The sequence below is a fragment of the Rhinolophus sinicus genome, chromosome 3 (assembly GCF_057876585.1).
Source record: "Rhinolophus sinicus isolate RSI-liver-muscle chromosome 3, RSI-T2T, whole genome shotgun sequence".
Taxonomy (NCBI): Eukaryota; Metazoa; Chordata; class Mammalia; order Chiroptera; family Rhinolophidae; genus Rhinolophus; species Rhinolophus sinicus.
Window position 1 is genome coordinate 144,662,196 of NC_142503.1, and position 26,358 is coordinate 144,688,553.

Below are 26,358 nucleotides of genomic sequence, written 5' to 3' on the forward strand. Positions count from 1 at the left end.
TGAAAACAATAGAAAAAAATAAGACAGACAAGGAAATTTTTAAAAGAGAAAAAGGATAAAAGAAAAACAAAACATATAGTTTAGAAAAAAGAAAAAGGTGATGTGTAAGGAAAAGAGAAAATAAAGCAGGGACTGAGCAAGAGGGCAAGAGAGAATAGGAAATGTGGTAAAAGACAGTGAAAAAACATTGAGAGACTGAGTAGTTGGTCTCTCACAGAGATAAGTCATTTTATGTAGCTGTCCATTTGAGCATTGGAAATGACCTATCACAATTCAGTTTTAGAATTCTGGTAGCTTTCTATATTGGGAAGCTGTCATTTTATTTCAAATTTCAAATTTTATTTTAAAATAAGGGTTTTGCTTCCACATCTGGTTATTGTAAATAATGCTACAATATTATTTGTATAGGGGTACATATATCTTTTTGAATTAGTGTTCAGTGTTTTTGTTTTCTTTGGATAAATGCCCAGAAGTAGAATTGCTGATTCATCAATAGATGAATGGATAAAGAAGATGTGATACACACACACACACACACACACACACTCATACACACACAATGGAATACTATTCAGCAATAAAAAAAGAATGAAATCTCACCATTTGTGACAATATGGATGGACCTACAGAGTATTATGCTAAGTGAAATAAGTCAGACAGAGAAAGACAAATACCATATGATTTCACTTATACGTGGATTGGAATATAAAACAAAATGAATAAACAAAACAAAACAAAAACAGACTCATAGATACAGAGAACAAACTGATGGTGCCAGACAGGAGGGGAATGAAGAGATGGGTGAAAAAACTGAAAGGGGAAAAGAAGTACAAACTTCTAGTTATAAAATAAATGTCACAGGGATATAATGTATAGCACAGGGACTATAATCAATAATATCTTAATAACTTTTTTCAGTGACAGATGCTTACTAGACATATTGTGGTGATCACATTACAAGGTATATAAATATAGAATCACTATGTTATACACCTGAAACTCATATAATATTGTACGTCAATTATACTTTAATAAAAAATAAAGAATAATAAATAAAATAAGGGTTTTTATGAAATTCTGAAGATTTGAATGTCTAAAAAGAATTGACTAAAATTTTGGCAATATATTTTGACACATTAGCCCAACAATTTTCTGCCTATATCTGAATGTACAATTGGCATTCCAAATCTGTGAAATTTTCTTACCTTTGTTTTTTAAAATATTAGAATTGCACCATTCTTAAATTCTGAAACCTAAATTTAAAATCAATCCACTCCGTTCAGTGTCTCAAGCTTTTAAATTTCCAAGTCAAAAATAGAGGGTCTGTATGTGTGTATGCATGTTTTGTCTAAATTGTGATAAAACCGAGTTTTAGAAGAAAAGAAACTCTGGGTACAAATAGGCATCTTTATACTTCATACCTATTTTCAGTTACAGATGATTACAATGAGAGGATTTTGGATTTTGTTTAAAATGATCCTTTGAAGCTCAAGGAAGGAGAGGCATCGACCCAAAGAGCATGAAGCACTATTGCTATCATATTCATTGAAATTTAAATATGAGAAATAAGACCAGGGTGAATTTTCAAAAATATTTTTTCCATTTAAAGTGAAGATGGGTCATTTTGGCTCAAGAATGGCATATACTCTTCACATATTCCCTCTAGAATGGGTATGCTTCAGTTACATTGTGATGTCAGAAAAAAACTTCTTCCTCAACAGGTTCTGTGACTCTTCCTCTATAGATGAGGAAGAGCCTTGATAACACAAACCTATTCATTCCTTAGGGAAGGGAAAGCAAGATTTTTGGAACTCACAGGTGGGCCAGGCAGACATCATTAATTCCAACCAGAACCATTTTCTTTAGACCTCCATTTGTACTTTCTTCTCTCAGTTATTGGTGTCTTTTCCCATGCCCTGCCAGGAGAGACTCAACTATGTCTCCCAAGAATGAAGCAGTGTTTCCCAAAACAGTGCCTTTTCCCCCACCTTCCACAGCAACAAAAAAAGCCCAAGCATCTGCCTTATGGATATCTGAAACAAATACTCCAATCAGAGGAAAATTGAAAAGAATCCACTGAACTTCTTTCATTCCTCAGAGCCAACGACATGGCCCTGACAGGTTTCTTACACATCATTAATGTTTGTTGAATTAAAGAATAAATGAAGGAAAACCTCAAGCAATGATAATACCTAAAAGCCTTACAATTCTTTAAGGGTTTACAAAACACTTTTGCATAATTGTGTCACTATTTTTTCAGCCACCCTGTGTGGGGGCAATACCGGACCCTTTGCATGAACAAGAAACCTGGAAAGGTCATCTCTGGCCCCACAAGCATGAGATGAGCTAAATTAATTCATGTAAAGTCCATAAGCTTTACAAAGTCATGGTGAGAGCTTCCTCACAGCTAATTAAGAAACCCAAGGCTCCAAGAGACTTAACACCACACTCATGGCCACACAGAGCTTAAAGGGCAGAGCTGGAACTAGAATTCAGAACTCTGATCCCCAAATATATACTCTTTCCTCTGGTTGACTGCAAAATCACTGGACTACAACTATGAAAAACAGAAAGCATTTTGCTTTGTTTTGATTTGCTTTCTTGGTGTTCAAAAACCAAAATTACAATACTGAAAGAATATCACGATAGTGGCTCCATATCCTTGAGGGAAGATAAATTTGTAGAATTCGTTGGAACACCTTATTTGGATGGCCTTTTATTTTTGTAAGCTATTCTTACACTTGGAGTCCTTTATCTTCTTTATCATCTATAATATTATCTTACTTTTTTGTAGTCCAAAAATACAAATCCAAAATAGCTCACGCAATATGAGTAGACTTAGAGGGAAATATGCTGACATGGAGAAAAATCAGAATAAAGTCTTAAAAATGTGTAAGACTATAGGTAATATTTTTATTTAAAATTTAAATTTCGCATCCCAAAAACACAAGTTGAGTACTAATATGTACTAGATATAGCATTATTTTTGTTTTTTTATAATTAAATTTATTTGAGAAAGTAAAGTAAAAAATAGTGAAAAAGAAGAGAAGGAATGGAGGGAAATAATAATGGCCATCATAATCATCTACTCATGGATATGCCCTTTTTTTGGTTAAAAAAAATCCCTGCCCATATATTTCACCCCCACAAATTAGTAATTGTTTATAAACACTGGCCATTTACTTTTTTCCATGTAGAAAGTAGTGTGCTACACCTCTATAATTTAGCAAGAAGCTCCCACTTCGATACAGTTCAGACAAATGTTTAAAAAAACCTTTCTCTGAAAGTTCCCAACTTTCTACTTCTCACATGTTTTTTTAAAAGGAGGATTTATTTACAGAAATTATAATACACTAGTAACTCTGACTTGAAGCGATAAAACTGAAAATAATGAAGAGGGAAATTAGAGCACAAAATGCCCTCTCTGGAAAGATGTCCAAGAAAGATGCTGATAAAAACTAGATGAGATACCCTGATGTGTCAAGAGAGAGCCAAAGCCTGTCCTTGTCAGGACTAGAGTTTAGGTCAAATTAATCTTTCTAGCCCTTTCATTTTATATACAAAACAAAATCTCATAAACAGCATTTTATTATTTCAAAACAATCAATAGAAATTTTCTGATTGCAATTATTCAGAAAGGAGCATAAGTTTTCTCCTTCTCTAGCTTATCTTTTCTTCAAATATCCTGCAAATTAACAGAATTAATTCCATTATTGAGGGATAGTATTCCAATTGCATGGGAACAAACTGTTTCTAAAGTACTCTGGAGCATTTCAAAAGCTCTTATTTGCATCAAACTTTGGAAAATCTTTTGTATCTATTAATTTAAATAAAATCCCAAAGGAGATAGACAAGGTGATAATCACTCAGTCTTATCTGAGTTACCACATTATTGAAAGTAATTAATCAATATATCTTTTAAAACATTTTATAATTGAGATATTTAATTAAAACATTTTATATATTTTACAAATAAATCCTGGTATTCCCTCCTTAATTACTCTGAACCAGTATAGATTTACTAAATTTTCAAATGTAAATATTGCAGTACATGTGCTATTTTAGTCTGATAAATTCTTTAAACAATATTAAATACTCACAGCAACAAATTGGTTATTTTCTAGTTTAACGATGTCTCCCACTTTGACATTCATCCATTTTTCATTCTGCAGTCTAAGAAAAAAAAACAAAATTAATTTTTTTCAGGAACAGAGAAGAATCAAGGGAATGTATTCACAATGGACCATCATATTAATAAGACAAAAGAAGCAGATAACACTTTTCTAGAATGCTAAATTCAAAGGCCCTTACATAACAAAATCTTTTACCTAAGTGATGTGGGAACTAAGACCCAGAGAACTCAAGTGATTTGCCCAAGGGTACCCAGCACATTAATAGCATCCTTGGGGCTAAACTCAAGATGGCTGACTCTTAGCTGTGATCTTTCCACCACTCCATGGTGTCAGCTTTACATAGCAGCTATTATCTCTTGCTTGCGTTTCCTCAGCCAGAACATTAAATCCAGTCATTGACGTTCTTTGCAAACTCTATTATTAATAAATGTAGAAACAACTTTGCCATTATGTCAAAAGTCTGTTTAACTGAAGGCAAGAAGTGAGGAAGCGGGCAGAGGAAAGGGAGAGTGGTTCGGGGCAATAGCTAAAATGCAATGAAGAGGAAAAGAATAAATTTTGGAAAGGGCAAGAACAACAAGGAGTGATAAAAGAAGCCTTGGAAGATGTAATGAAAATGACCAACTATAAATCCTCCAGAGCCCTATGGCTCAGGACGGATTTAGTGGCATTCTAATGGCTGGGTCCAGCAGCTCAGAATCAAGAAGGACACTGCCAAGAAGCTGTGCTGCTTTCTTTGACATTCATGTATACAGTGGAGTTCTGAGTCTACCCCTCACAAAGGGGTTTATGATGAAAAGCTTATTGTATCTAGTTGGTTGGGGCCCTAGTGGCAAGTTAGGAAAGCAGGCCATCTGAAAACAGACCACCTGTGGCAGTATAACGTGATGTTAATCATCCCTTCTGCTATTCTCTAAACCAGCTCTGTTTTCCGAGTGGGAAGCCTGCATCACACATCTTTTTCAGTGATTCCCTTTTAGGAGAGAAAACCAGATGAATAGGGCCGATTCCCCAACAAGCTAAGGTGGGCAGGTTAATTTCATTATGGAGTTTTAAAAAACAACCTAATTTACTTGTTTTATAGGCTTGAAAACAGTTTTAAATATTTATACAACTGTGAAATATGCCTCACACTATCAACCCTGCTGGGTCATTTGGCTTAAACACTCAAAAAATTTTTCTTTAATATGGGTCCAAGTACATGTTGTTCTGGAAAGTTTTCAACTGCAGCATTTTCATCTCTAGCCAGAACTCAATAATTTTTCCAAAGCCATACTTTTCTGCACTTTATCTAGTTCAACGACAACAGGAGAACCTAGGAAGCCTTCTAAATCTCATTTTATTTATGTTTACAGGTATGGATTATGTGCTGGTTTGTTTCCTCTGGGGTACCTCCTTTGGAGTGCTAGCGACATTTCTCAGGGGACAGTATCTCAGATAAAAGCTGATGTGAAGGGACTGAGATGGAGACCATGTCTTTATTTATGGAAATTTCACTGCTACTGAATTGCCCTGAAGTGCATCTCTTTCAAGAAGAAGCTGAGATGATATTAAGTTTCATTTCCAAACTCTTCTTCCTCCTACCTGTACACTGTAAGCTCCAGGAAGGACCGCATCCTACCTCCTCCATCCAAATTGAAAATCAACCACGGGAAAAAGGGAACACAGGAGCTCTTACACATTTCAAAATGCACCCTTGACAGTTACGTTTGCACAGAAAAGTGATAATAACAAGTCTTTGGGGGAACAAACAAAAACCTGAATTTTCCTACTTAAATTCTCTTTAACTTCTTTTTCTCCAGTTCCGTATCCTATCTCGCCCTGTAAAACCAAAGCATTTGGAAAGGTGTTTTTAAAGGTGTGATGGTTTCCATGGGAATTACTTGAATTAACTGCTACACTTGGGAAAATATAATACTAGAAAAACATCTCTTCAAGAAAAAATTTGCAAAACCCCAGAGCATGCAAAGAATCCCTGATAGGAACAACCTGATATGGCAAACATGAAGTCCTACCAGAACCATAGAGAGGAGTGATGAGCCAAGCAAAATACCTTTCCTTGTACCAAATCCTCATGCCCATTCCCCTCCTAGCCACCTGTACCCCTACATGTATTTTAACCTCTAATTCCTAACTTATTTAATATTTCCAAAAGCAGAAAAATACTCAAATAATTCATTTGACCATGCTTTGTTAAGATCTGACCATTAATCTGCTCATATTATTCAATAGGCCAAGAAAGCAGAAAATACCTATAACCATATATGAGCACGGGCTCCCTTGCTTTATCTCACTCTAACCCTCTTTCTTTTTCTCTCTTGCCATCTGCTTGCTCTCTTCCCAGAACATATTCCTAGCAGTCTCTCCAAGCTTCTCTTCTCAAAAGGCCCTTTTGTTATTCCAGACATCTTCCAACACCAGCTCTACTCTTGGTCACCTATACTCCTTTCCACCTGTCGTAATGGAAAACTCTCCCTTAAAAATAAGTTCTCCACATATTTTGCCTCCAAAGTCTTATGATTAACAAACTATATTTGAGATCTTTGAAAACTTTCCAATATGTGTACCGTGTTTCCCCGAAAATAAGACCTAACCGGAAAGTAAGCCCTAGTAGAGTTTTCAGGATGACATCCCCTGAACATAAGCCCTAATGCATCTTTTGGAGCACAACTTAATATAAGACCCGGTCTTATTTTCGGGGAAACATGGTACATACAAATTCCATGGGATGCTATATCACTTGTGTGGACTACGGGCCATGGAGAACTTTTACCAACCAAAAATACAGGCTGACACAAATTTTTTCTGAGCTTGAAACAAAATATAGCTTGTGAAGGTATACAACCATTGGAGAAATGTCCTCAAAAGAAATATTATTCAAAACTAATTAACAATCTGGCAAGAAACAGCAAGGAATATATCCCTTAGATGTTGACCCTGACCATAGCACTATTTAACTACTTCATCAATAAGCTACACAATGAACACACAGACACATCTGTTGTATTTGTGGTGCATCCTACCAAGTAGAGAACATAACCACTATGAAGTAAGACGACGATAGAAAGCCATCATATGACTTGAAGAAGTTACCCAAAACTGAATGAAGAGTAAAAGGAAGGAGTACAAAATAAATTATTGTAGAGAGGAGGAAGTAACACTCTACAGGTGTGATTAGTTTTGAAGAAATAGGGCCTGGAGATATTGGTAAACTATAAGGGTGTGTGATACCTTGGTTAATACCCTTATTTGAATATATACCTATAGAACAATCAATGTGTATAATACAACCGGAGCAGAGATTTTTTTTTAAATGTCAGTTCCTCTTCTATCTTACCAGGCAATTATAACTGCACTTAACAAGAACTTCAGAGAAGTATTTCAAAGAACACTAAGGGTCATAGCTAAGAAGTAGCCAAACTTCCTGAACAAATATAAACTAACAAAGACCTGTAAATAAATGCAGGTCTTAGATTTAAATAGATTTAAATCATCTATATTTTAAATTCCACCATATTGTTTGTCCTGTCCACTACTATTGCCACTGATGACACATAAAAGACACACCAGCAGGACTGCAGAGGCAGACAGGAAAATTTACTTTAAAGCTCATCTTCAGAATATTTCTAGACTTCTTCTAAGATTTTAGTCTGTATAGTAATTGCATTTCGTCATCATCCTGAAACAATGAAAACAGGCACTCCCTGGCCCTCCATGTGTGGTGCAGCTGTTCTCAGGGCTCGGCGAGTGTTTAAAGCAAGTTTGCATCATCGCTCTGTGAGGGAGACACAGGACGGCCTCCTGGGCTGTAACAATGACACTTAGCTACAAAGACTTGGCACAAACAAACTTCGCTTTTACCTTTTTCTGGGAAAGCCCTTCTGCTCTAGTGGAGATTCCTGCGATAAATGACTATTCTGAAAGCAAGTTAATTCACTTAATTGCACTGAATCAAGAACTTCAAAGACTTTAAAATATGCTTATTTCATTTCAGGTTTTGAAACGGACATAATCTAGTTAATGCTTCTTTGAGCCAGGTTTTTCAAAACTAGAATAAGGGGTAATAAGATAGTTTTTACCTTAGTTAACTCAAAAGCCAATCTCTAAATACAAAGCCAAAATTCAAGAAAAGAACTCATAAAATGTAAATTCCAAAGGCACCATAAAACATATGGAGTTTAACTGCCATGGAATAGCGACTAGAATTACTGAGAGGAAAAAATTTTTTAAATACACTCATTAACTATGGGCATACCTCGGAGATATTGTGAGTTTGGTTCCAGACCATCACAAGAAAGAGAATATCACAGTAAAACGAGTTGTATTCTTTTTGCTGGTAGCAGGTCTTACCTTCCATTTGTGAAAAAATGCAACATCTGTGGAGCGCAATAAAGCAAAGCACAATGAAATGACGTATGCCTGTATAATATCTACTCTCAAAACATCAGAATATCTGAGCTCTGAGAAAAGGTGGTAAGACATAGCAACTGTGTCTAATAATTGTTGATAAATTGGTCTGAATCTGCTTCTTCCTGATGAGGCGTCGCATCGTAAGAGATGCTAGGCTTTGCTGAGAAACTTCTTGAGCACATGCAAGTCTGAGAGTGAGATAGCACGTACCAGGCTCCCTGTCACTGAACTATTGGCTCAGAGGCTAGAAATCAAGGATTTACCTTGAGCAAAACACCAAGCCCATTGCTGAAGTTTTAAGGGATGGAAGGGGAGTTTGCAATGGGCTCCTCAAGGCTCCTGCCGTCCTTTCTATACTCTAATGCTCCTGATTTTCCATTAGCAACATAGATTCCTGAAAAGAGGATTTCCTCAAAAGCTACAGTAGACCTGCTGGGGTATTAGAAAGAGAAGATAATAAGTAGGTCAATATCACTGACCTCCCCTGATCAATCAATCAATTCACATACAATGAGTGTGGTTTCCTCTTTAATCTCAAGTCTGTGTCAGGTCTATAACATAACAAAAGTATTCTTCTGCTCATACAAACATTGTTTTATTCACCATTGTAATCTCAGGACCTAGAATAATGCCTAGCTCATAGTAGGCATGCAATAAATATTTGTTGAATTAATGATAAATTAATTAATGAATATAAAATAATTATAAGAATTATAGCAACCAACATTTATTTAGTGCTCACTGTATTCCAGGAACTGTGCTGATCCCCTCGTGTATAGGATTGCCACATAAAATAAGTGACACCCAATGAAATCTAAATTTTAGATAAACAACAAACAAATTTTAGTATAAGTATATCCCATGCACTATTTGGGACATACTTATACTAAAAAATTATCACTGTTTATATGAATTTCAAATTTAACTGTACATCCTATATTTTAATTTGCTATACCTCACAACGCTATTCATGTGTTTTATCTCATTTAATCCTTACAACAATCCTATGAGACAGTCATAGGCTATCACTCCCATTTTATAGACTAGAAAACTAAGATGGAGAAATTGAGATATTTGGTGTATTTTGCAACCTCTATCAAAAGTTTAAATGCCTACACTTTGATGGAGATATTCTGCTTTAAAGAACTGATCACACAGGTGCTCGAAGATGGACATACAGAATGTTTATTGCAGTATTATTGGTAATAGCACTCTATTACAAACCATCAATGCCCACCAATAAAGATTAGACAGATGTATCGTGGTAAAACTATTCAGTCATGGCTCATCTACTCAGTGGAATACAATGTAGCCACTAAAAAAAAATAAGATAGGTCTATATGTCCTGATATGCAATATTCTCTAAGTTACAGTATTAGGTTGAAACATGCACATGCAGAGCACAGCATATGCTTGGTAAAATTCTAATGGTGTTTTGAAGCAAAGATACACCTACACACATCTCTGTTTCTACATGCATAGAAAAGTTTTTGAAAGATACACAAGAAACTGTTCAGTGGTTGCCACAAGAGGAAGGAAGTGAAGTGGGACGGAAGAGAGATTTTGTTTCAGTATATACTGTTTTGTACAGTTTCAATTATATTCAGTGCATGAATTTTTGGCATTATATATAGATATTTTAAAGGCCAACTGAGGAGGGAAAATAGAAGAAAACTCTTCTAAGGTCACATGTAAATGGCAGAGCTGGGACTGGAACCTGAGTCTACAAATCCCATGTTCTTAATAAATCTATATTTATTGTTATCTTTTGCTTTATTTTCTATGATACTTATGTATTGCCTATTTAGAAAAAGAATGGATCCTAAGGAACTAAAGCGATTTGATCACAGCAATAGTGCACACTCTCAGTGTTTAAAACTAGCCGATCTAAAGACAATTTGCAGTCATGGTCCCATGACACAAATGTTCAGTGGACAGCAGCAGTTTCTGGTTCTTTTCAATCCCACTGCTGTCAGAGCCACACTAGAGTAAGACGTGCAGCCTGGCTCTAATCCTCTAACAGACTGGTGAACAGAATCTCATTACATTGAGAATAGCATAATACTCATATCTTTGGAATCTATTTATTTTGAAGAATTCAGATGTTTCCCTCTCTTTCCCCCCTTCTTAATAGCACAATGCTTATGCTGAGGCAGAATCACACAGGGAGGTCTGTGGTCGGCTGCTGAAGATGCTCTTGTACCAATATTGCCAGCGGAAAAGGGTGGGAAGAAGCGGAGATGATAAAAGATGTAATCCCACAGCATGGATAATTTAGTTAAATAATTTGCTGAGCAATAGTAATCAATCTTAGAGCTGTCTTGCTTAACTTATTTAAATCCTTATAGATCCTATTGTGCATTTCTAGGAGGCAAACACACACACACACACACATACACACACACACACACACACACACAATGTAGCCTTCTTATTTTAAAAACAGAATGACTAATTCATTTACTAATTTTTACCTGAACTGAAAAAGCCTACTGAGTATTGTATAGAAAATATATTCTCTTTCATCGTTTCCCTAAACTGAAACCCTTCTCCTGAATCAGTCTCTTAAGATCCTTTGCCTTCTGTAAATTCTTAGTAGAATGCCATTAATAGGAGGCTAATCAATGATGAGACCACAAGGAAATCAGAAGAAAATCATTTCAAAGGAAGACTGTTACACCTACTCTCATATGAATGCGGAAGGAAATACCTTAGATTGTGGAGAAAACAGTTATTTAGGTCTATGTTGGATTCCTGAGTAGCAGTTTCAGAGGGAAGTCTGTGTATAGGAAGTTTATTGGCCAGTTCTCTTAAAATGAAGCCTGTAGGGGAGTGAAGGAAACACAGTTGGGCAGAGGGAGGAAGTGGGCTATTGCAGTCACAACAAAGGCTCAGCCAGTCCCTGGGGAGCTCTGGAGATGAAACAGGCCTTCAGAGCTGGATGGAGGGAGCAAGACCTGATACCTTGGCATGTTCAGCCATTGGGTGCAGTCCGACTCCAGCAGGCAGGGGTGATGAGCAAAACAGTTCTTCTCAGACAAGGGCAACTCCCTGAGAGGGCTGACAAGGGAGGGTTGTATGTAGGCAGCACTTCTGGCAGCTGGGGAAGTACATTCTGCCTTCTGGAAGGGAGAAGTGGGTGGGACAGCAGAGTATCCCCCACAAACTGAGAGCCCACTTCCCAATTTTGCTGCGAACATGTTCATGTAATCAGCTTAGACTTGAAAAGGAATATTCTATTTCACTTTTCTCTAGTTCCAATTTCAATTCTATAAAATCAATAGGAACAGCTGCCATGAGTCTTTGTATGCCTCCCCTCCGTTTTAACACTTTTGGGGGGAAATCTGTAAAACTTTGAGTCATCCAATTTACTCCTTTTTCCAATTATTAGTAAATGAAGTTAGAAGGTAATTTTTCAGTAGTTTTCCATTAAAAAAATATATGCTTTACAGATAACTATTGGCTACCCAAATGTCCTAAGAGTGTCTATAGGGAAAAAGAAAAATCACTGTTTCTAAAATATTCCTTAGAGAAAGAACATGTTTTGATGAAAAAATGCTCAAGTAAACACCTTAGCCTAAGTAGATCAACCATTCCCTTCATCTAAGTCACCTCACTTTATTTTGAGAAGAGAATAGTTCTTACCCAGACCAGTAGTGAATAACAACTTCTCTATTTGAAAAACACCCCAAAAGAAGATAGCTCCCAGTAGAGGAGAATCAAACCTGAATACCTTGGTTCCAGGATTAATTATATTTATCCTGGATATATTGTGTTTTCCCATTGCCTCTAGTGACATTATTAATCAATTTTCCTATATAGGGCCAGGTTATGAGAGAACCAAATGTCTATTAAGCCAGAAAAAAATATTAGTTGCTTAATGTGCCAAATAATAAGTGTCATACCAGCATAGACAATGCAAAGGCATCTCTCGGTTGTATGATTTGATTTGCTCTGGGTAGAGAACCTAGTTTTCTGGAAATAGCATTCCAGATTTTAGAGCACAAAATATAACCACAAGAGATCACTGGAAGATCACGAGTTTATTTATTTACTAGATTTGCAGTCATATTAAGTCCTAAACTCTTTTTAAGAAAAATGTAAAATATTGCTTTAAAATAGGTTGCAATGGGTTATCATTTTGAGTTCCTCTGAAACAGAACATCATGTAGGTAGAATTCTTAATTAAATCATCACCCACTGGCATGTGAGGTCCCTTTCATCAATAGTTCAAGACCACCATACACACAAAATAGGCACTCTGAGCCAGGCACTGTGCTGAGTGTCAGAGCTCCAAGTGCAGTTGGATACATACTGTGGTTATCAAGGAACCCAGAAACTAATGGGAAAATATAAATCTGGTTCTTCAACAACCCTAATTAAATCATCTTTGCCTTCTGATACCTGGAGCATATGGATATTCTTCCAGTCAGCAATGAAGAATACCTGTACTTCCGGACAATGACTTCAGTGTTAGATTGTTTGCCATACAGCTGTCATCAGAAGCCCAGTGAGAAAACCAATAGACCAGAGAAATTGTCTAATAAAGGATATATTAACTTTCATTCCTCAAAATATTCTCTGCTTTGTCCCCTTATACAATGAGCTCATCAGAAAACTATATGCCTGGACTATATTACTCTGGTCCCTGTAGACTTGACTTCTCAGAATCATGACTTAACATTGCGCCAACAGACTTCAATCAGGATTTACTTGTGGTCATAAGTAAACTATCTCTGCTTTCTGAGGCTTCAATCATTATGTCATTCATGTTTTTCTCAAGACCAGTATAAATCTTATTGCTCGCAATTATTAGAATACTTCCTTTCAATGAGCCATCAGTTTTGTACCCTAGACACGTTCATTATGAGTAGAAACAAAGTTCAATGTAGTATTTCAAATTCATGAATGAAAAATCTTAATGGATTATTTAAACAAAAACTCAACGGATTAAACAAAAACTTTATAGTAAAGAGTCTGTCCTTTGAGGATGACATTGTAGGGACAATCTTGATACATGCAGAAACAAAGTACTGTTCAGAATGGACCAGAAGTTGGAATCATTTTTTTAAAAGTCATTACATTCTTAAAGAGAACAATCCTGACCTCCTATTTATGACAAAAATGGTGCCACATAGTAGAAGAGTCCATGTCATTAGAATCAGAAAACTTGGACTTGGATCCAAGCTCACCCAGTCAGCCATTAGACGCCAGCAAGAAGTTAACCAAAATTGGAAATCCCCACTTTGACCTACATTAATTGGCTTATGCCAACCTCTCAGAATACCTCTTCATTCATAAGACTAAGGTCTTTAAAATGGGGTAAACCCACCTAACATTTAAACCCCTATCTATCATGACCTCTGTGAATTTCACATAAGATAAATTTATGAAAGTAGTTTGTAAACTATAAAATAATGTATACTTTAAAGTATTGTGACTATCTTTATTGTTATAAAGTACTTCATTATAAGGATAGTACATTCTGATTTTTATTTCTAGTCTTCAAAAGAGCTATTTATTTCTTTTCAGTATCTCAACTTCTTGACCGCCCATGCTTTCTCCAATCACGATTTTGTCTTCATCCTTCCAACTGCAACATCTCTTCATGTTGCTCAGTCCAAGGGTCAGATCTCAGTCTTCGCTTTACTCAAAACAGTTAGCTACTCCCTCAAACATTTTCTTTGTCCTAAATCCAAAGCACCACATTCCTTTGGTTTTCTTCTTACTTCATTTTTCACTCCTTCTCAAATCCTTAGCTAGCCTTTTCTCTTCTTTCCTTCTTCAAACCTCAGAGTGCCCCAGAGCTCCTGTCTTCACTATGTAGAAGGACTCTCACCGTAGGTGGTCAGATGGTTTTCAAATATATTTTTTTAGACGAGACATCTTCCCTAAGTTTCAACTGCGCATTGTACATCTCTACAGAACGACTAATACCACAATAGAACACTGGACTCCCAGTCCAGGCAAAAAAATAACCACCACCACAATAATATGCTCCTTCCCTAGTTTTCGCCATCTTGGAACCTCAGCCAAGAACCACTCCTGATTTCTCTCTTCACAAACACCCATTACAGCAGCATACCTATTGGCTCTTCCTTCAAAATACATTTCAATCTTTGAGTATTAGATGTTATTAAGGGAGTACTGCTACTTTATTGGGTATGATAATGGTATTATTGATAAATACATTTTAAGTTCTTATCTGTTCAGGACAAACACTAAAGCGTCTACTGATAATGTGGTATGACATACAGAATTTGCTTTTAAAATACCCTAGACAATAAAAAGTGAGGATGGATACAAAAATATCAGGAAGTTGATGGTGGCTACAGCTGGGTATTACATAAATAAAAGTTCACTGTATCATTCTATTTTCATGTGTTTGGAAACCCATAATAAGATATATTCCTGCATCTCATCTCCTACATTACCACCACCAAGCATATGGCATCGTCACCTCACCTGGACAACAGTAGGAAACAAACTGTCATTCTAATTCTGTTCTTGCCTCTTTGTACTGTCCACTGTCCACACAGCAGCCAGATAAATCTTTTTTGTCATTCCATGTCATTCTCTGGCTTAAAACCCTCCAATAGCTTTTCATTACATTTAGTATAAATGTGTAATTCCCCACTATGACCTACAAGAATTGGCTCTCTCCTCCCTCAGAATTCCTCTTTATCACAACACTCTAACCACAGTTGACAACTTACTGTCAAGTTCATTTCCTCTTTGGAGCTTTTATACTTATTGTTCCTTTAATCCCAGATCTTGGCATGGCTAGCTCCCTCTCAACTTAAATCTCATCTCCTCAAGGGACCTTGACCACCCTACTTAAAATCATTTCCCCACCTCCCATCCCATTGATCTCTATCTTAATATCCTATTTTATTTTCTTTGGTGCACTTAGAGGTGCCTGAAATTATAGTATTTTTATTGTCTGTCTTCCCCACTAGAGAGTAGGCTCCTAAGGCAGGATTTGTCTGCCCTGCTTATTTCTGTATCCCCAGTATGTAGGACAGTGCCTGACACATATTAGGTGCACAGTCCATATTTGTTGAATGAATATTTAACTGGACTAATTATTATATGGTTACTCATTCTGCATGCTTAACATATTTAGCTCTAGGGTGGAAATGAGTAAAAATTCCACATAACTACACCTGCTGGGAAAGCCCTAAGAAAGTATAGCTGAGATAACCGCAAAGTGTGAAAAAAGGGTACAGACAGCATGGATCATTGCAGGGCAAATCCTAACAGTGTAGAGAATAAAAGCATAATTCATTTTCCTCAGTGTGTACTGATGACTTACATTTCACATGGCTATAAGGCCAGATGCGTACCCACAGGGATGCCAACTTCTTTCATGTCTTTAAATTTCCAATTTCTTAATTATGATCTAGGTTCTGAATGTGTGTTGCTGGTTGAAAGAGTAAGTGGATTCTGCTGAACTCAACAAACACTGAGCACTTACTACAAGTCAGGCCGTGGGCCAAGTGCTGGGGATAACAGCAGTATGGTTCCCGGCCTGAAGATGCCTACTCAAGGAGGAGGCCTCAAATGGATTAAAATGCTAGCTTAACTCTAGCCTGGTAACATGCATGAGCTGTGGGAGCACAAAGAGGGGATTGATTGCTCTACCTGCCTAAAATAGGTATTGGAGGGATTTCCCAATGTGGTTCACACAGAAGCTGAGCCCCAATGGATGGAAAAGGAAGAAGGAAAAGAGCACATCACAGGTTTAATCAAAGCAAGTGGCTCCCCATGATTATTGACAATGGTTGAAAGGCTGGCTGGAAGCTTGTTTGGAATAGGTGCTCTGATAGTAAGGAATGGGAAGGGACGTTACTAAGGAGTTTTTAGCAGGAATATGTTTTGATCTGAGTTGTTTTATAGAAAGAAAACCGTCAGGAATGAAGATGGTTTAGCACAACCCAGTTCTGCTTAGAAAACCACACTCAACACGCACACCACACCAGCAAAGAACCATCAAGCAATATCTCGGTACACAATGTAGGGATGTCATTGTTTCTGACTGAGAAATTTATGAGATGACAAAATTTTAAATATATTTTCAAACAGGACACAAAATTACTGTAGACCAGTAGGTAATAAATATAAACAGACAAGTTACTAAAAAGAGAAATAATACAAACAATTAAAAAATACTTGAAAAAATAATCACCTTCACTAAAAATCAATGAATTTTTCAAACAAGACTCCAGCTTGTACTTATCCAGTTGGCCTAGATAATATTCAAAGTTGTGATGGTTTTGTGGAAAAACTATTCATTTGTTCAAATGAGAGAATAAATGGGCACAAACTTCCTAGAAAACAAATTAACAATATATATTAAGAATATTTTACAAAGAAAGAAGGCAAAGTCTAGATTCCCTAGAATTGTAACCTAAAGAAATAAAGATGCATATAAAATTTACATTCAAAGATGTTCCTCTGAGAGTTATTTATAAAAACAAAAATTAGAAACAACCTAATTATCCAACAATAGAGGAATGACCTATTATTCAGCTATTAAAAACATATTTTCAAAAAATTTCTAATGTCATATATGAGTCATCATGTCAAAGAAAAAATAGAATACAAAATTGTATATATTACATGGGCCTTTTGCATATATACATATTTGCACAATACAAACAAACAAATACAACAACAAGAAATAATGCTTTTCTCTAAAAAGGAGAAATTTTTACTTTTCTGAGTTTTTCATAATTTGATTAATTTTAGCTAAAGCCTCACATCTTCCAGGAAGCCTCCTCTGACCCCTAAACTGAGCAGCTAAACACCCCTCTTCAGTACTTCCATGAATACCTCGCTCATCATACACGAAACTATCCTCTTGTTTATCTCTCTCCCCACAAAACTTGTGAATCCGTAAAACTAGCAATGGCATGTTAATCATCTTTGGTACATTAAAGGTACTGAATATTTGGGGAACTCAGACAGACTTCATGGCGCTGGGACCACAATTTAATTGGCCCCAACAAGACTGGCTCCATTGTTAAGCCCTCTCATTTTTTTCCAATCTAAGCCAATAAGATTTGGGTGTAAGCAGGAACTGTAACACTCCCCTGTGCCCCAATCTAGAACATGAACTAGAGCTCCCAAATGAATCTACTATTCCTGCACCCTGCAAGCCTAGGTAAACATGGTTTCTAGTAAAGGTCCTTACATATCCGTTGCCCCATGCCTCATAGGCCACAGTTCTGGAAGTTCCTGAAACAGCTGAAATCTTTGGGTTGATATATCAAATGGTGGTTCCATTTCTCATATGTTAGAGGCAAGAGGGATGATAAAGGCCTTCTAATACAATCCCTTTATTTCTCTCTGGCGTTACTCAAATCCCAAAGTCTCTAGAATTTTCTGCTCCTTGGATATGTCTAGATGATGCTTTTTGTCTGCAACAGACTCTGGTTTCTCTAAGAAAAATGAAACCTTTCTGCCAGACAGTTGCCCTTTTAATTACTTTCTAGGAAATGTGCTATGTTGTGTGCTCCACTCAGCTCCAGGATGAAGTTTTTCTGCTTCAGAGCAATGACAGGCTGGCCTCACACTGCCCCAGGCCCTCTATGCTTTTTACCTATCAAGGTTTCATGCATAATTGTTTTATTTGTGATCTACAAAACTGTACCTAAATATGTGTATAAGCAATCTTCTCTCTGCTGAATTTCTTTCCTAATCAGAAGAACCACTGCTGGGAATTATATTTTCGATGTGGTTAATTGAAAGATTTCATGCCAGAGATGGTGGCCAATAATTAGATACCCTTTAAGTAGAACTTATATTAGTTCGACATTATCAGTACCAGATTTGAAACTGAACATCAACAAATCTGCATGCCAATTCTAAGCATTTATGCTCTCTACTTAAACGTGCCTATATTGAACATTGTTTTCCTAACATTCTTTGTATCTTGACTCCAGTGTTCTTTTTCTTTATCCTTAGAAGAGGAGTGGGAAATGAGATACAGAAAAAGGATGAAATTTGTAAAACAGAGGGAAAGAAAAGAAGAATCTGAAGATATTTGCCAGTACAGAATGAAAAGGTGTTGCTGATAGTTTATAGTGACAGTGTCTCTGTGTCTTGGCACCCACAAGAATTAAGGCCAAAGTGGGGGAAAAAAAATCTTATGGAAACACTTGCTACAACAAAAAGATCAGGTGGAGAAGAGAAAGCCCAACAAAGAAAACAGGGCATATGTTGGGCAATATTTCTTAACGTGGAAAGTGATGTGGTAGCACATTATTTACCTGGTGACAAGGAAATAAAGGAAGCCATGCCCCTTTTCCTATTTATTCTTTTTCTCACTTTTACTGTAAAATTAGGCTTTATTATTTTAAAGAATATTAACCTATTTCTAGCACCCTAGTTTCAGAAGGAAGTATTAAAGTGAAAGAAGGCAAATTTCCAATAAAATATTGTACCTAATAACTTAATTCATGGTACATATCTGTGACCCCAAAATCTATTTCTATTAATGCAAGTGTTGGCAGAGCTGAGTCCTCAAGGGGGTTAAATCTGGCTGATGGAGACAGTAAACAGACTGTATGATAGAGGTCAGTACTTTCCAACAGATAGCTAATAACTGAGTCTAGAAAGGAAAAACAAAACAAAACAAAAAAACCAAAACAAAAAAAACTCAGCTCTCTCTTTTGGCAGAAAGCTTTACTTTTTTACATTTTAAAACTATTTACAATTCATATGGTTTCCAGACCTGCTCTCCAGAAGCGAGGGCACAGTTCCCTGCCTGGGTCTCTCAGCTCTCCATATGTGATTTCTCAGGCAACCAGCAACATGAGCGTTTGATTTGAAAATTAAGCCTTAAATTTAGCAGTGTGAAGGGGGAAAATATGTCTGAACAGAAATGCCTGGTGAGGGGCAAGGTAACCAGATGAGGCAAACTGGGTTAACAGGATTTGTTAGCCAGACAATTCAGAAAGTCCGGCTGGAGGCAAACATCTGATGCAGACAGAAGGAAGCCCATTTCTGCATCTCTGTCCAAGTGTCTAGGGCTGCTCAGGAGCCCACATTTTTCTTCAGACGTGCTGCAACCAGGAGGCAGCTGAGAAACAACAATAAGCATTGCTTCAAATACTACCTTGAGCTCTGCTAATTCAGAAATGAAGCCCAGATGGACCTAATTGTCTCCCTTTCTTTCCATGTCAGACACGGTCCCATGAACATTAAGGTGCAGCAATGTCGGAGAGACTCCCAGTAACACAGAGCACTTGAATTAAAGATGGGTTTGTTATCCAAAGACCCCACAGCAAACACCAGTCTCAAGTTGCAGTGACAGCAGACAATGACGTTCACAGAACATGCAACGCGGATGCATCCCTTGCCTCATGTTAGTTGTAGGGAAGGAAGAAGGGGAAAGGAAAAGTACACCAGAGATATTCTGATCTTGCCTCACAATGATTCATTTCACTCATTTAGATGCCCCTCTTTCTTCTTCTCCTCCTTCTCCTCCCTCTCCTTCTATTATTGTACATCTCATCCTTGCCAAAAGTCAGTCAGTAGTGAGAATTTTTTAAATTCCTGGCATGTAAGGAAATAGATCTTAGTCTTTGAGAAACTCAAGTGTAAAGGTAGTTTAATGTTTCCCTGAGTTACAGCTTTAAGACACCATTTCCAACCAGGTTTTCAAATCCTCTAAGGTTTTCTGCCACCTGGCACTGGTTTGTCTACAGAGCCTGTATACTGATAAGAATTTTCAAAAGCTGCACATTCCTAATGAGATGAGTCATTTTGCTCACTTGCCTTACCAGTGAGTAAAAACAATAAAATGCTGAGAGTATTGTGGCAATGCTAAACATAAACCAGTTGCATACCATATATGTATGATTGCATTATATTTCAGACACAAATTATGTCTTCTTTAACTTTGCATTCCCAGCATAAAGCTTTCTACCTGACATATACTAGGCATTTAATAAATACCTGTAGAGTTAAAAAACAAAATTGAACAAACAGAACCTCTCAATTAAAAGCTAAAAACAAGTGAGTGTTAGTTTCCTAGGACTGCTGTAACAGATTACTACAAACTAGGTGGTTTAAAATAGCAAAACTTTATCCTCTCACAGTTCTAGACACTAGAATCCAAAATCAAGATGTCAGCCGCGCAGCACTCACTCTGGGGGCTCTAGGGAACAACCTGTTCCATACCTCACTTCCAACTTCTGGTGGTCTCATGTGTTCCTTGACTTGGGACTGTATAATTTCAATTTCTGCCTCCATCTTCACCTTACCATCTTTTCTGTGTATCTTCTTCCCTTCTCTTATAAAGATGCTTGTGATTAGATTAGCAGGATGACCTCATCTCAAGATCCTTAACTTAATCATATATGCAAAGACCCTTTTTCTAAATAAGATCATAATCACAGGTTTCAGCAGACATATCTTTGGGGGGGGCATAATTCAAACCATGACAATAGGAGATAGTATAATCTCAATTATTTTTAAAACGAATATTGTGTGAAAGTGTTGAAAGGAAAAAGTAGAGAAGGCAAAGATGGAGGAGGAAAGAAAGCAATAAAATGCCTTCACAAGTTCATTGTAGTTTACTCTGAGCTGAGTAGTGGGATCAACAATAATTTCTACATTTTCTTTGTACTCTTTTAAGTTGTCTTAATTTTCTACCTACAGCAGACAGATCACACATCGTGTTTCCCCGAAAATAAGACCAGGTCTTACACTAATTTTTGCTCCAAAAGACGCATTAGGGCTTATGTTCAGGGAATGTCATCCTGAAAACTCATGCTAGGGTTCATTTTCTGGTTAGGTCTTATTTTGGGGGAAACACGGTACCAATCTAAAATGCATGGAAGAAATTAACCCATTGAAATTATCTCAGAATATTTAAAGCAAATGCTCCTGTAGTAGAAATCTAAGTAGTTAATCAACAAATGCTGTTAAAACATTTGTTTGGTTTGGTATAGACGTGTCGGCTCTGACTGAAACCAAATTTACTCACTATAACGTTATAATGTCTTTTTAGCTTTCAGATTTTAAGATCTTAAGAGGGCTTTACATTGTTAAAGTTAATGTTCTAACATCCCAAGGCATTTGTGGCCTTAAGTTTGGGTGTGTTTTTTTTTGTTTTTTTTGTTTTTTCAAAAGAAATTCTAGATCTCCTCCTTATAACAACAGAGAAGAGATACAGAAACCTGTCTTTTAAGAGAGGGAGAGAATGAAGTTTTAAATGTTACGTAGAATGTGGTGTATTTTAAGCTTTCGTTGTCATCCAACATAAGTGGATCGTAGCTACAGAAAAGTCTGCTATTTTGGTAAGCAGCTGTGATGGGCTTGCGTTCAGAGCCAAGGAAGAACCAAACTACATTGAGTAATAAAGGGAGATAAATATGAGGAGCCCCAGATACTGAGAGAAGAGGAATGGAGCCAACTACACTGAGCACTGAGAAATATAATAGGGAAAGAGATTGCAAAGGCCAGCAGCAAAATAAGAACATTGAGGAAGAAAAATGTTAAAATGGAATTTCGCATTATTCGCTATGAAGTCTGTGAAATAAAACTCATTTGTATCCTCCACCAAATTTTCATTCAACTCTACCTTGCCCTCTAATGCTTTAGTGGTAGGGGAGCTTTAAGACGAGAAAAAGAGAGCAACTAACATCTGGGTTATATAAATTTTAAAAAGAAATTAGGAGATACCACTGAAAAGCCCATGTGCAGAGTTCTGAAGTATTATAATTTCCTGTTATTTCAAGATGTACTTCATTCGGGGAAATAGTCACCATTTAGAAATTTGACATTTTAAAAATTATATTTATGCAATATAATAATTGATTACAATGGAAAACATTTATAAGAACTATAACAATGTCACAACTCACATACAGAAACCAGCCCATTGGCAAATGGACCCTTCCATCTGCAAAGCTGACACGCAGAAACTGCCCAAGAAACAATCAGTCCAAGGCTGAAGAAACTGAAATTAATTTATTGAGGGTGAAACTATTTTTGAAACACTTTTTCTGTGAGTTAGCAACATGAACTAAAAATTAATTTTTCAACAACTTCCTCTAAGTTCACAAAGCACTGAGATTACTCCCATTAGCTTGTTTTTGAACTCATTGTTATTTAAGCCCATAATAGTATGTTTTACTGACATTGTTTACAAGAAGAAGAATCAAATTTTTCACATCAATTTTCCTTTCAAATATGCAATCTCTTCATATAGACCCTAAGTAGCTATCCCCTAGACCCAGTGGTATCATCTTAACATATAAATTGTCTGGTTGGGCTGAAGATTAAAAAATCTCAGAAAGTTGGTGCTCTGCCTTATGTTTAACCACAGAAGTCTCCACTCCAATTGCAAGCCCACAAACCCTGAAGACAAGGTAACTCAATGCCGGGTTCATCAGTTCTCCCACGTGATCGGCAGAATCCCAGAGTTTTACATGTTCCCACTTACAAGAAACACACAGGCACACTAAGTATGTGTCAGCTTCAGATGCATTAAGTTCAACAAACTTTGATATTTTCTGTTGCAGGTGCTCAAGGAGAAAAAGTAAGCGCATATTTAATAATAATAATCCACTCTTAGCCAAGACTGATATTTTGGATCAAATCCAGCAGAGGGCAATGCCATACATGAATTCCCCCTTTCTTGGGTAAGTTATTTCCAAGAATTCAGCAGCAAATGATAGACCTTTTGACCATTGCTACATACCTCTCTAATCCGGAAGGACAAAGAAAATGGAAAGAGTTCCTTCACAGCTGCCTGAAGAATCTGCTAGCCACACTGCCAGTCACTCCCCAAATTTACTCTAGGAACTCTGCAGACCAGAACTGATGCATATACTTTACATATGAGTGCTATGTAGCTAGTAATTGTAATATAAAATTTACATTCAAACTGTTTCAGATTATTGATGCTTGGGGATTTGCATGTGTCACTAATACATTTTTTAAAGCAGAACATTTTGAGATTTTTTTCATGTTGTGCTATGATTAAGAGAAGATAAAATTGGAACTTATGGTAGTAGTTTGACAGCCACCCATTCAGGAAACCCCCATGTTTGACGGAACTGAAATCTCCCAAGGTTCCATCAATACTATGCCCAATCTGGTCCTACTTACACATAAACCCTGGATACTGTAATAAAGGTTGTTGTCAGTGGACTGAGTAATAATGCTTTAACTTCTAATTACTTCATATAAGAAATAATGGGTACAATGTAATCATCCTAGATGAGTTTTATAAATATGTCACCAAAACCTAGTCTCATGGAAAAGAATTCTATCAGTTCAGAAAGATCAAGGAACTATATTTTAAATTTTAAAAAAATATATTAAATATCAAACAGGGGAGTAGTAAATTATGAGACTTGCATTTAATGGAATGTTATGCAGCCCTTAAAAATTATGTGTATAAAAACAAGATAAAGACTGGAAAAATGGTAATGATGTGATGCAAAGTGAAAACAGAAGGATACTGTATATATATATATATATATATATATATATATATATACACACACATATATATATATACACATATTTGTGTATATATTTATACACACACACACATATACACAATTTTAAGAAATGTTGGCACAGGAAAAAGTAGAGAAAGGAAATACAAGAAAATAGTAACACTTTTAGATAGTGGAAGTATGAATGTTATTTTTTTCCCTCTTTCTCTTATTTTCCAAATTTCTCTTAATGGACATATGCACAATGGGGAGGAAAAAAACCTACATGTTAAGAAAAAAAAACAAATTTTTCTATCCTAATATCCAATGGGAGTTATCACTCAAACTGGAAAAGTTGATTAAACAAAGAGAAAATGTGTTCCTATTGAAATAGTATGTATTTTGACACAATTATGCAGCATCGATGAACACCAGGCTTGAATTGTGCAGACAATACTCTGCAACTGTGAAAGAAATCCTTTGCCTCTCCCTATAAATACACAGTTGCCAAATGAAAAATCATTGAATAAGATTAATGGGGACATTTCTGTGAAAGAGCTTGGGAAATTTAAGTCAAGTTTACCAATGCTAAGAAAGGTATAAAGTGAAATGTGTTGCACAAAAAGCTGATGGTCAAGAGCAATTTGAAAACTAGAGGTGTCCAGGAAATATCCTGACTGAAAGAGGGGTAACTGCACTGGAGTATCTGAGCTCAGATTGTTCGAATGTTGAAGTATGAGTTCAGGAGATGTTAGGGACGTAAGAACATTAAGAAAAAGTGATGCTGACTCTATTAGTTCAAAGCTGGCAGCCTGCCATATCAAATAGAGCATCATGGACTGAGAATCAGGAGGCCAGGTTCATAACACAGAGCTCATTTTCTACTCAGCTCAGTTTTCTCACCTGTAACTAAGGGTGGGGTGTGGAGCAGTACCATCCAATAGACATAAAATGCCAGCCTCAAATGTGAGCCACACAGATAATTTTAAATTTTCTAGTAGCCACATTCAAAAAGAATTTTTTTAAAAAAAGGTAAATTTAATTTTAATAATATATTTGATTTAACTAAATGTATATAAAATTATAATTTTGAAACAATCAATATAAAACAAATTATTAATGACATGTCTTACATTCTGTTTTTGGTTAAGGCATCGAAATCTGGTATATACTTTATACTAATAACACATCTTAATTTGGACCAGCTACATTTCAAATGCTCAGTAGCCACATGTGGCTTGTGGCTGCCTAATGGGGTAGCAGAAAGTCTCCACACTTCTTTCGTCATCTAAAATCCATATGACTAGAAATGTGATGGGCTAGACAGGGGTTTCCAAACTGCGGCCTGCGGGCCAACGGCGGCCCATGATCCATTGTTAATTGGCCCGCAGCAAATTCCAAAAATGTATTTAGTTTACTTAAATAAACCAGGTGAGGCAATATGTACTTCACCTCGAGTGAGTGGCCTGGCTGTTTGTGTATTTTACCACATATGGCCCTTGGTGAAAAACATTGAAAAAAGTTTGGACACCCCTGGGCTAGAATAACAAAAATTGGAAGTTGCATAAATATGTTAAAGTCAGCAAATGATTCAGCATTGAGAACAATACATATACATAATGGGGAAATAAATAAAAGAACAAATGGGAAAATTTTTAACTTGAATTTCTGAAGGAAAGAAAAGCACGGCTAAGTAATTATTGACTGCCAACTGTTTGACTGAAAATGTGAAACTTACTACACAAAAAAAAGTAAATACATATTATAGAATTATTCCTTTGTGAGGATATTTATTATGTGAAAAACTAAATTTATCATTTAAAAAATTTGTAGAATTTCTTTCCTTGGATGTCTTTTCAAATTAGAGGGACATAGGCATAGAGATATAGACATGGGTAAAGAGATGGCTGCCATTAGGGGTTCTTGACCTTGCATGTTAGAATCATCTTGGAAACTTTAAAAATTACAGAACTGTACACTTGAAACCTATGTAACTTAACTTACAATTGTCATCCAATAAACTTTAATTTAAATAAATAAATAAATAGATAGATAAAAAGAAATTTTTCAAAACCACCAGGGCCTCACCTCCAAGACCCTCATTTCATTATGGGTCATTGATATAATGTGCATCCAGGTGGAGGAGCACCAGATTCCATGACCTCTGCAGCAACTTTCAGACTCTTCCTCACAACCTCCACCTGCCCAGTTGCTCCCCCGGTGGCCCAGGTTGTTGGCATGACTTGAGAAAAGCTCCTCTTGTGAAACAGTGGTATTCACAGATTCAGTCAACAGACATATTTCATCTTGTCTTGGGTGAGAATGTGCACTTCCTATTCAAGAGTCACATTAAT

General features: G+C 36.5%; 1 protein-coding gene across 5 annotated transcripts in view; it reads right to left on the reverse strand.

Moving 5' to 3' along the window:
* ATP8B4 (ATPase phospholipid transporting 8B4 (putative)) overlaps positions 1-26,358 on the reverse strand; it is a 193,373-nt gene that overhangs the window by 109,921 nt on the left and 57,094 nt on the right. For all 5 annotated transcript variants that reach the window (XM_074327761.2, XM_074327758.2, XM_019730670.3 and 2 more), the window contains one exon: positions 4,101-4,173. In XM_074327761.2, coding sequence (XP_074183862.2) covers positions 4,101-4,173 — 73 coding nt within the window. The remainder of the gene's footprint in view (positions 1-4,100; positions 4,174-26,358) is intronic.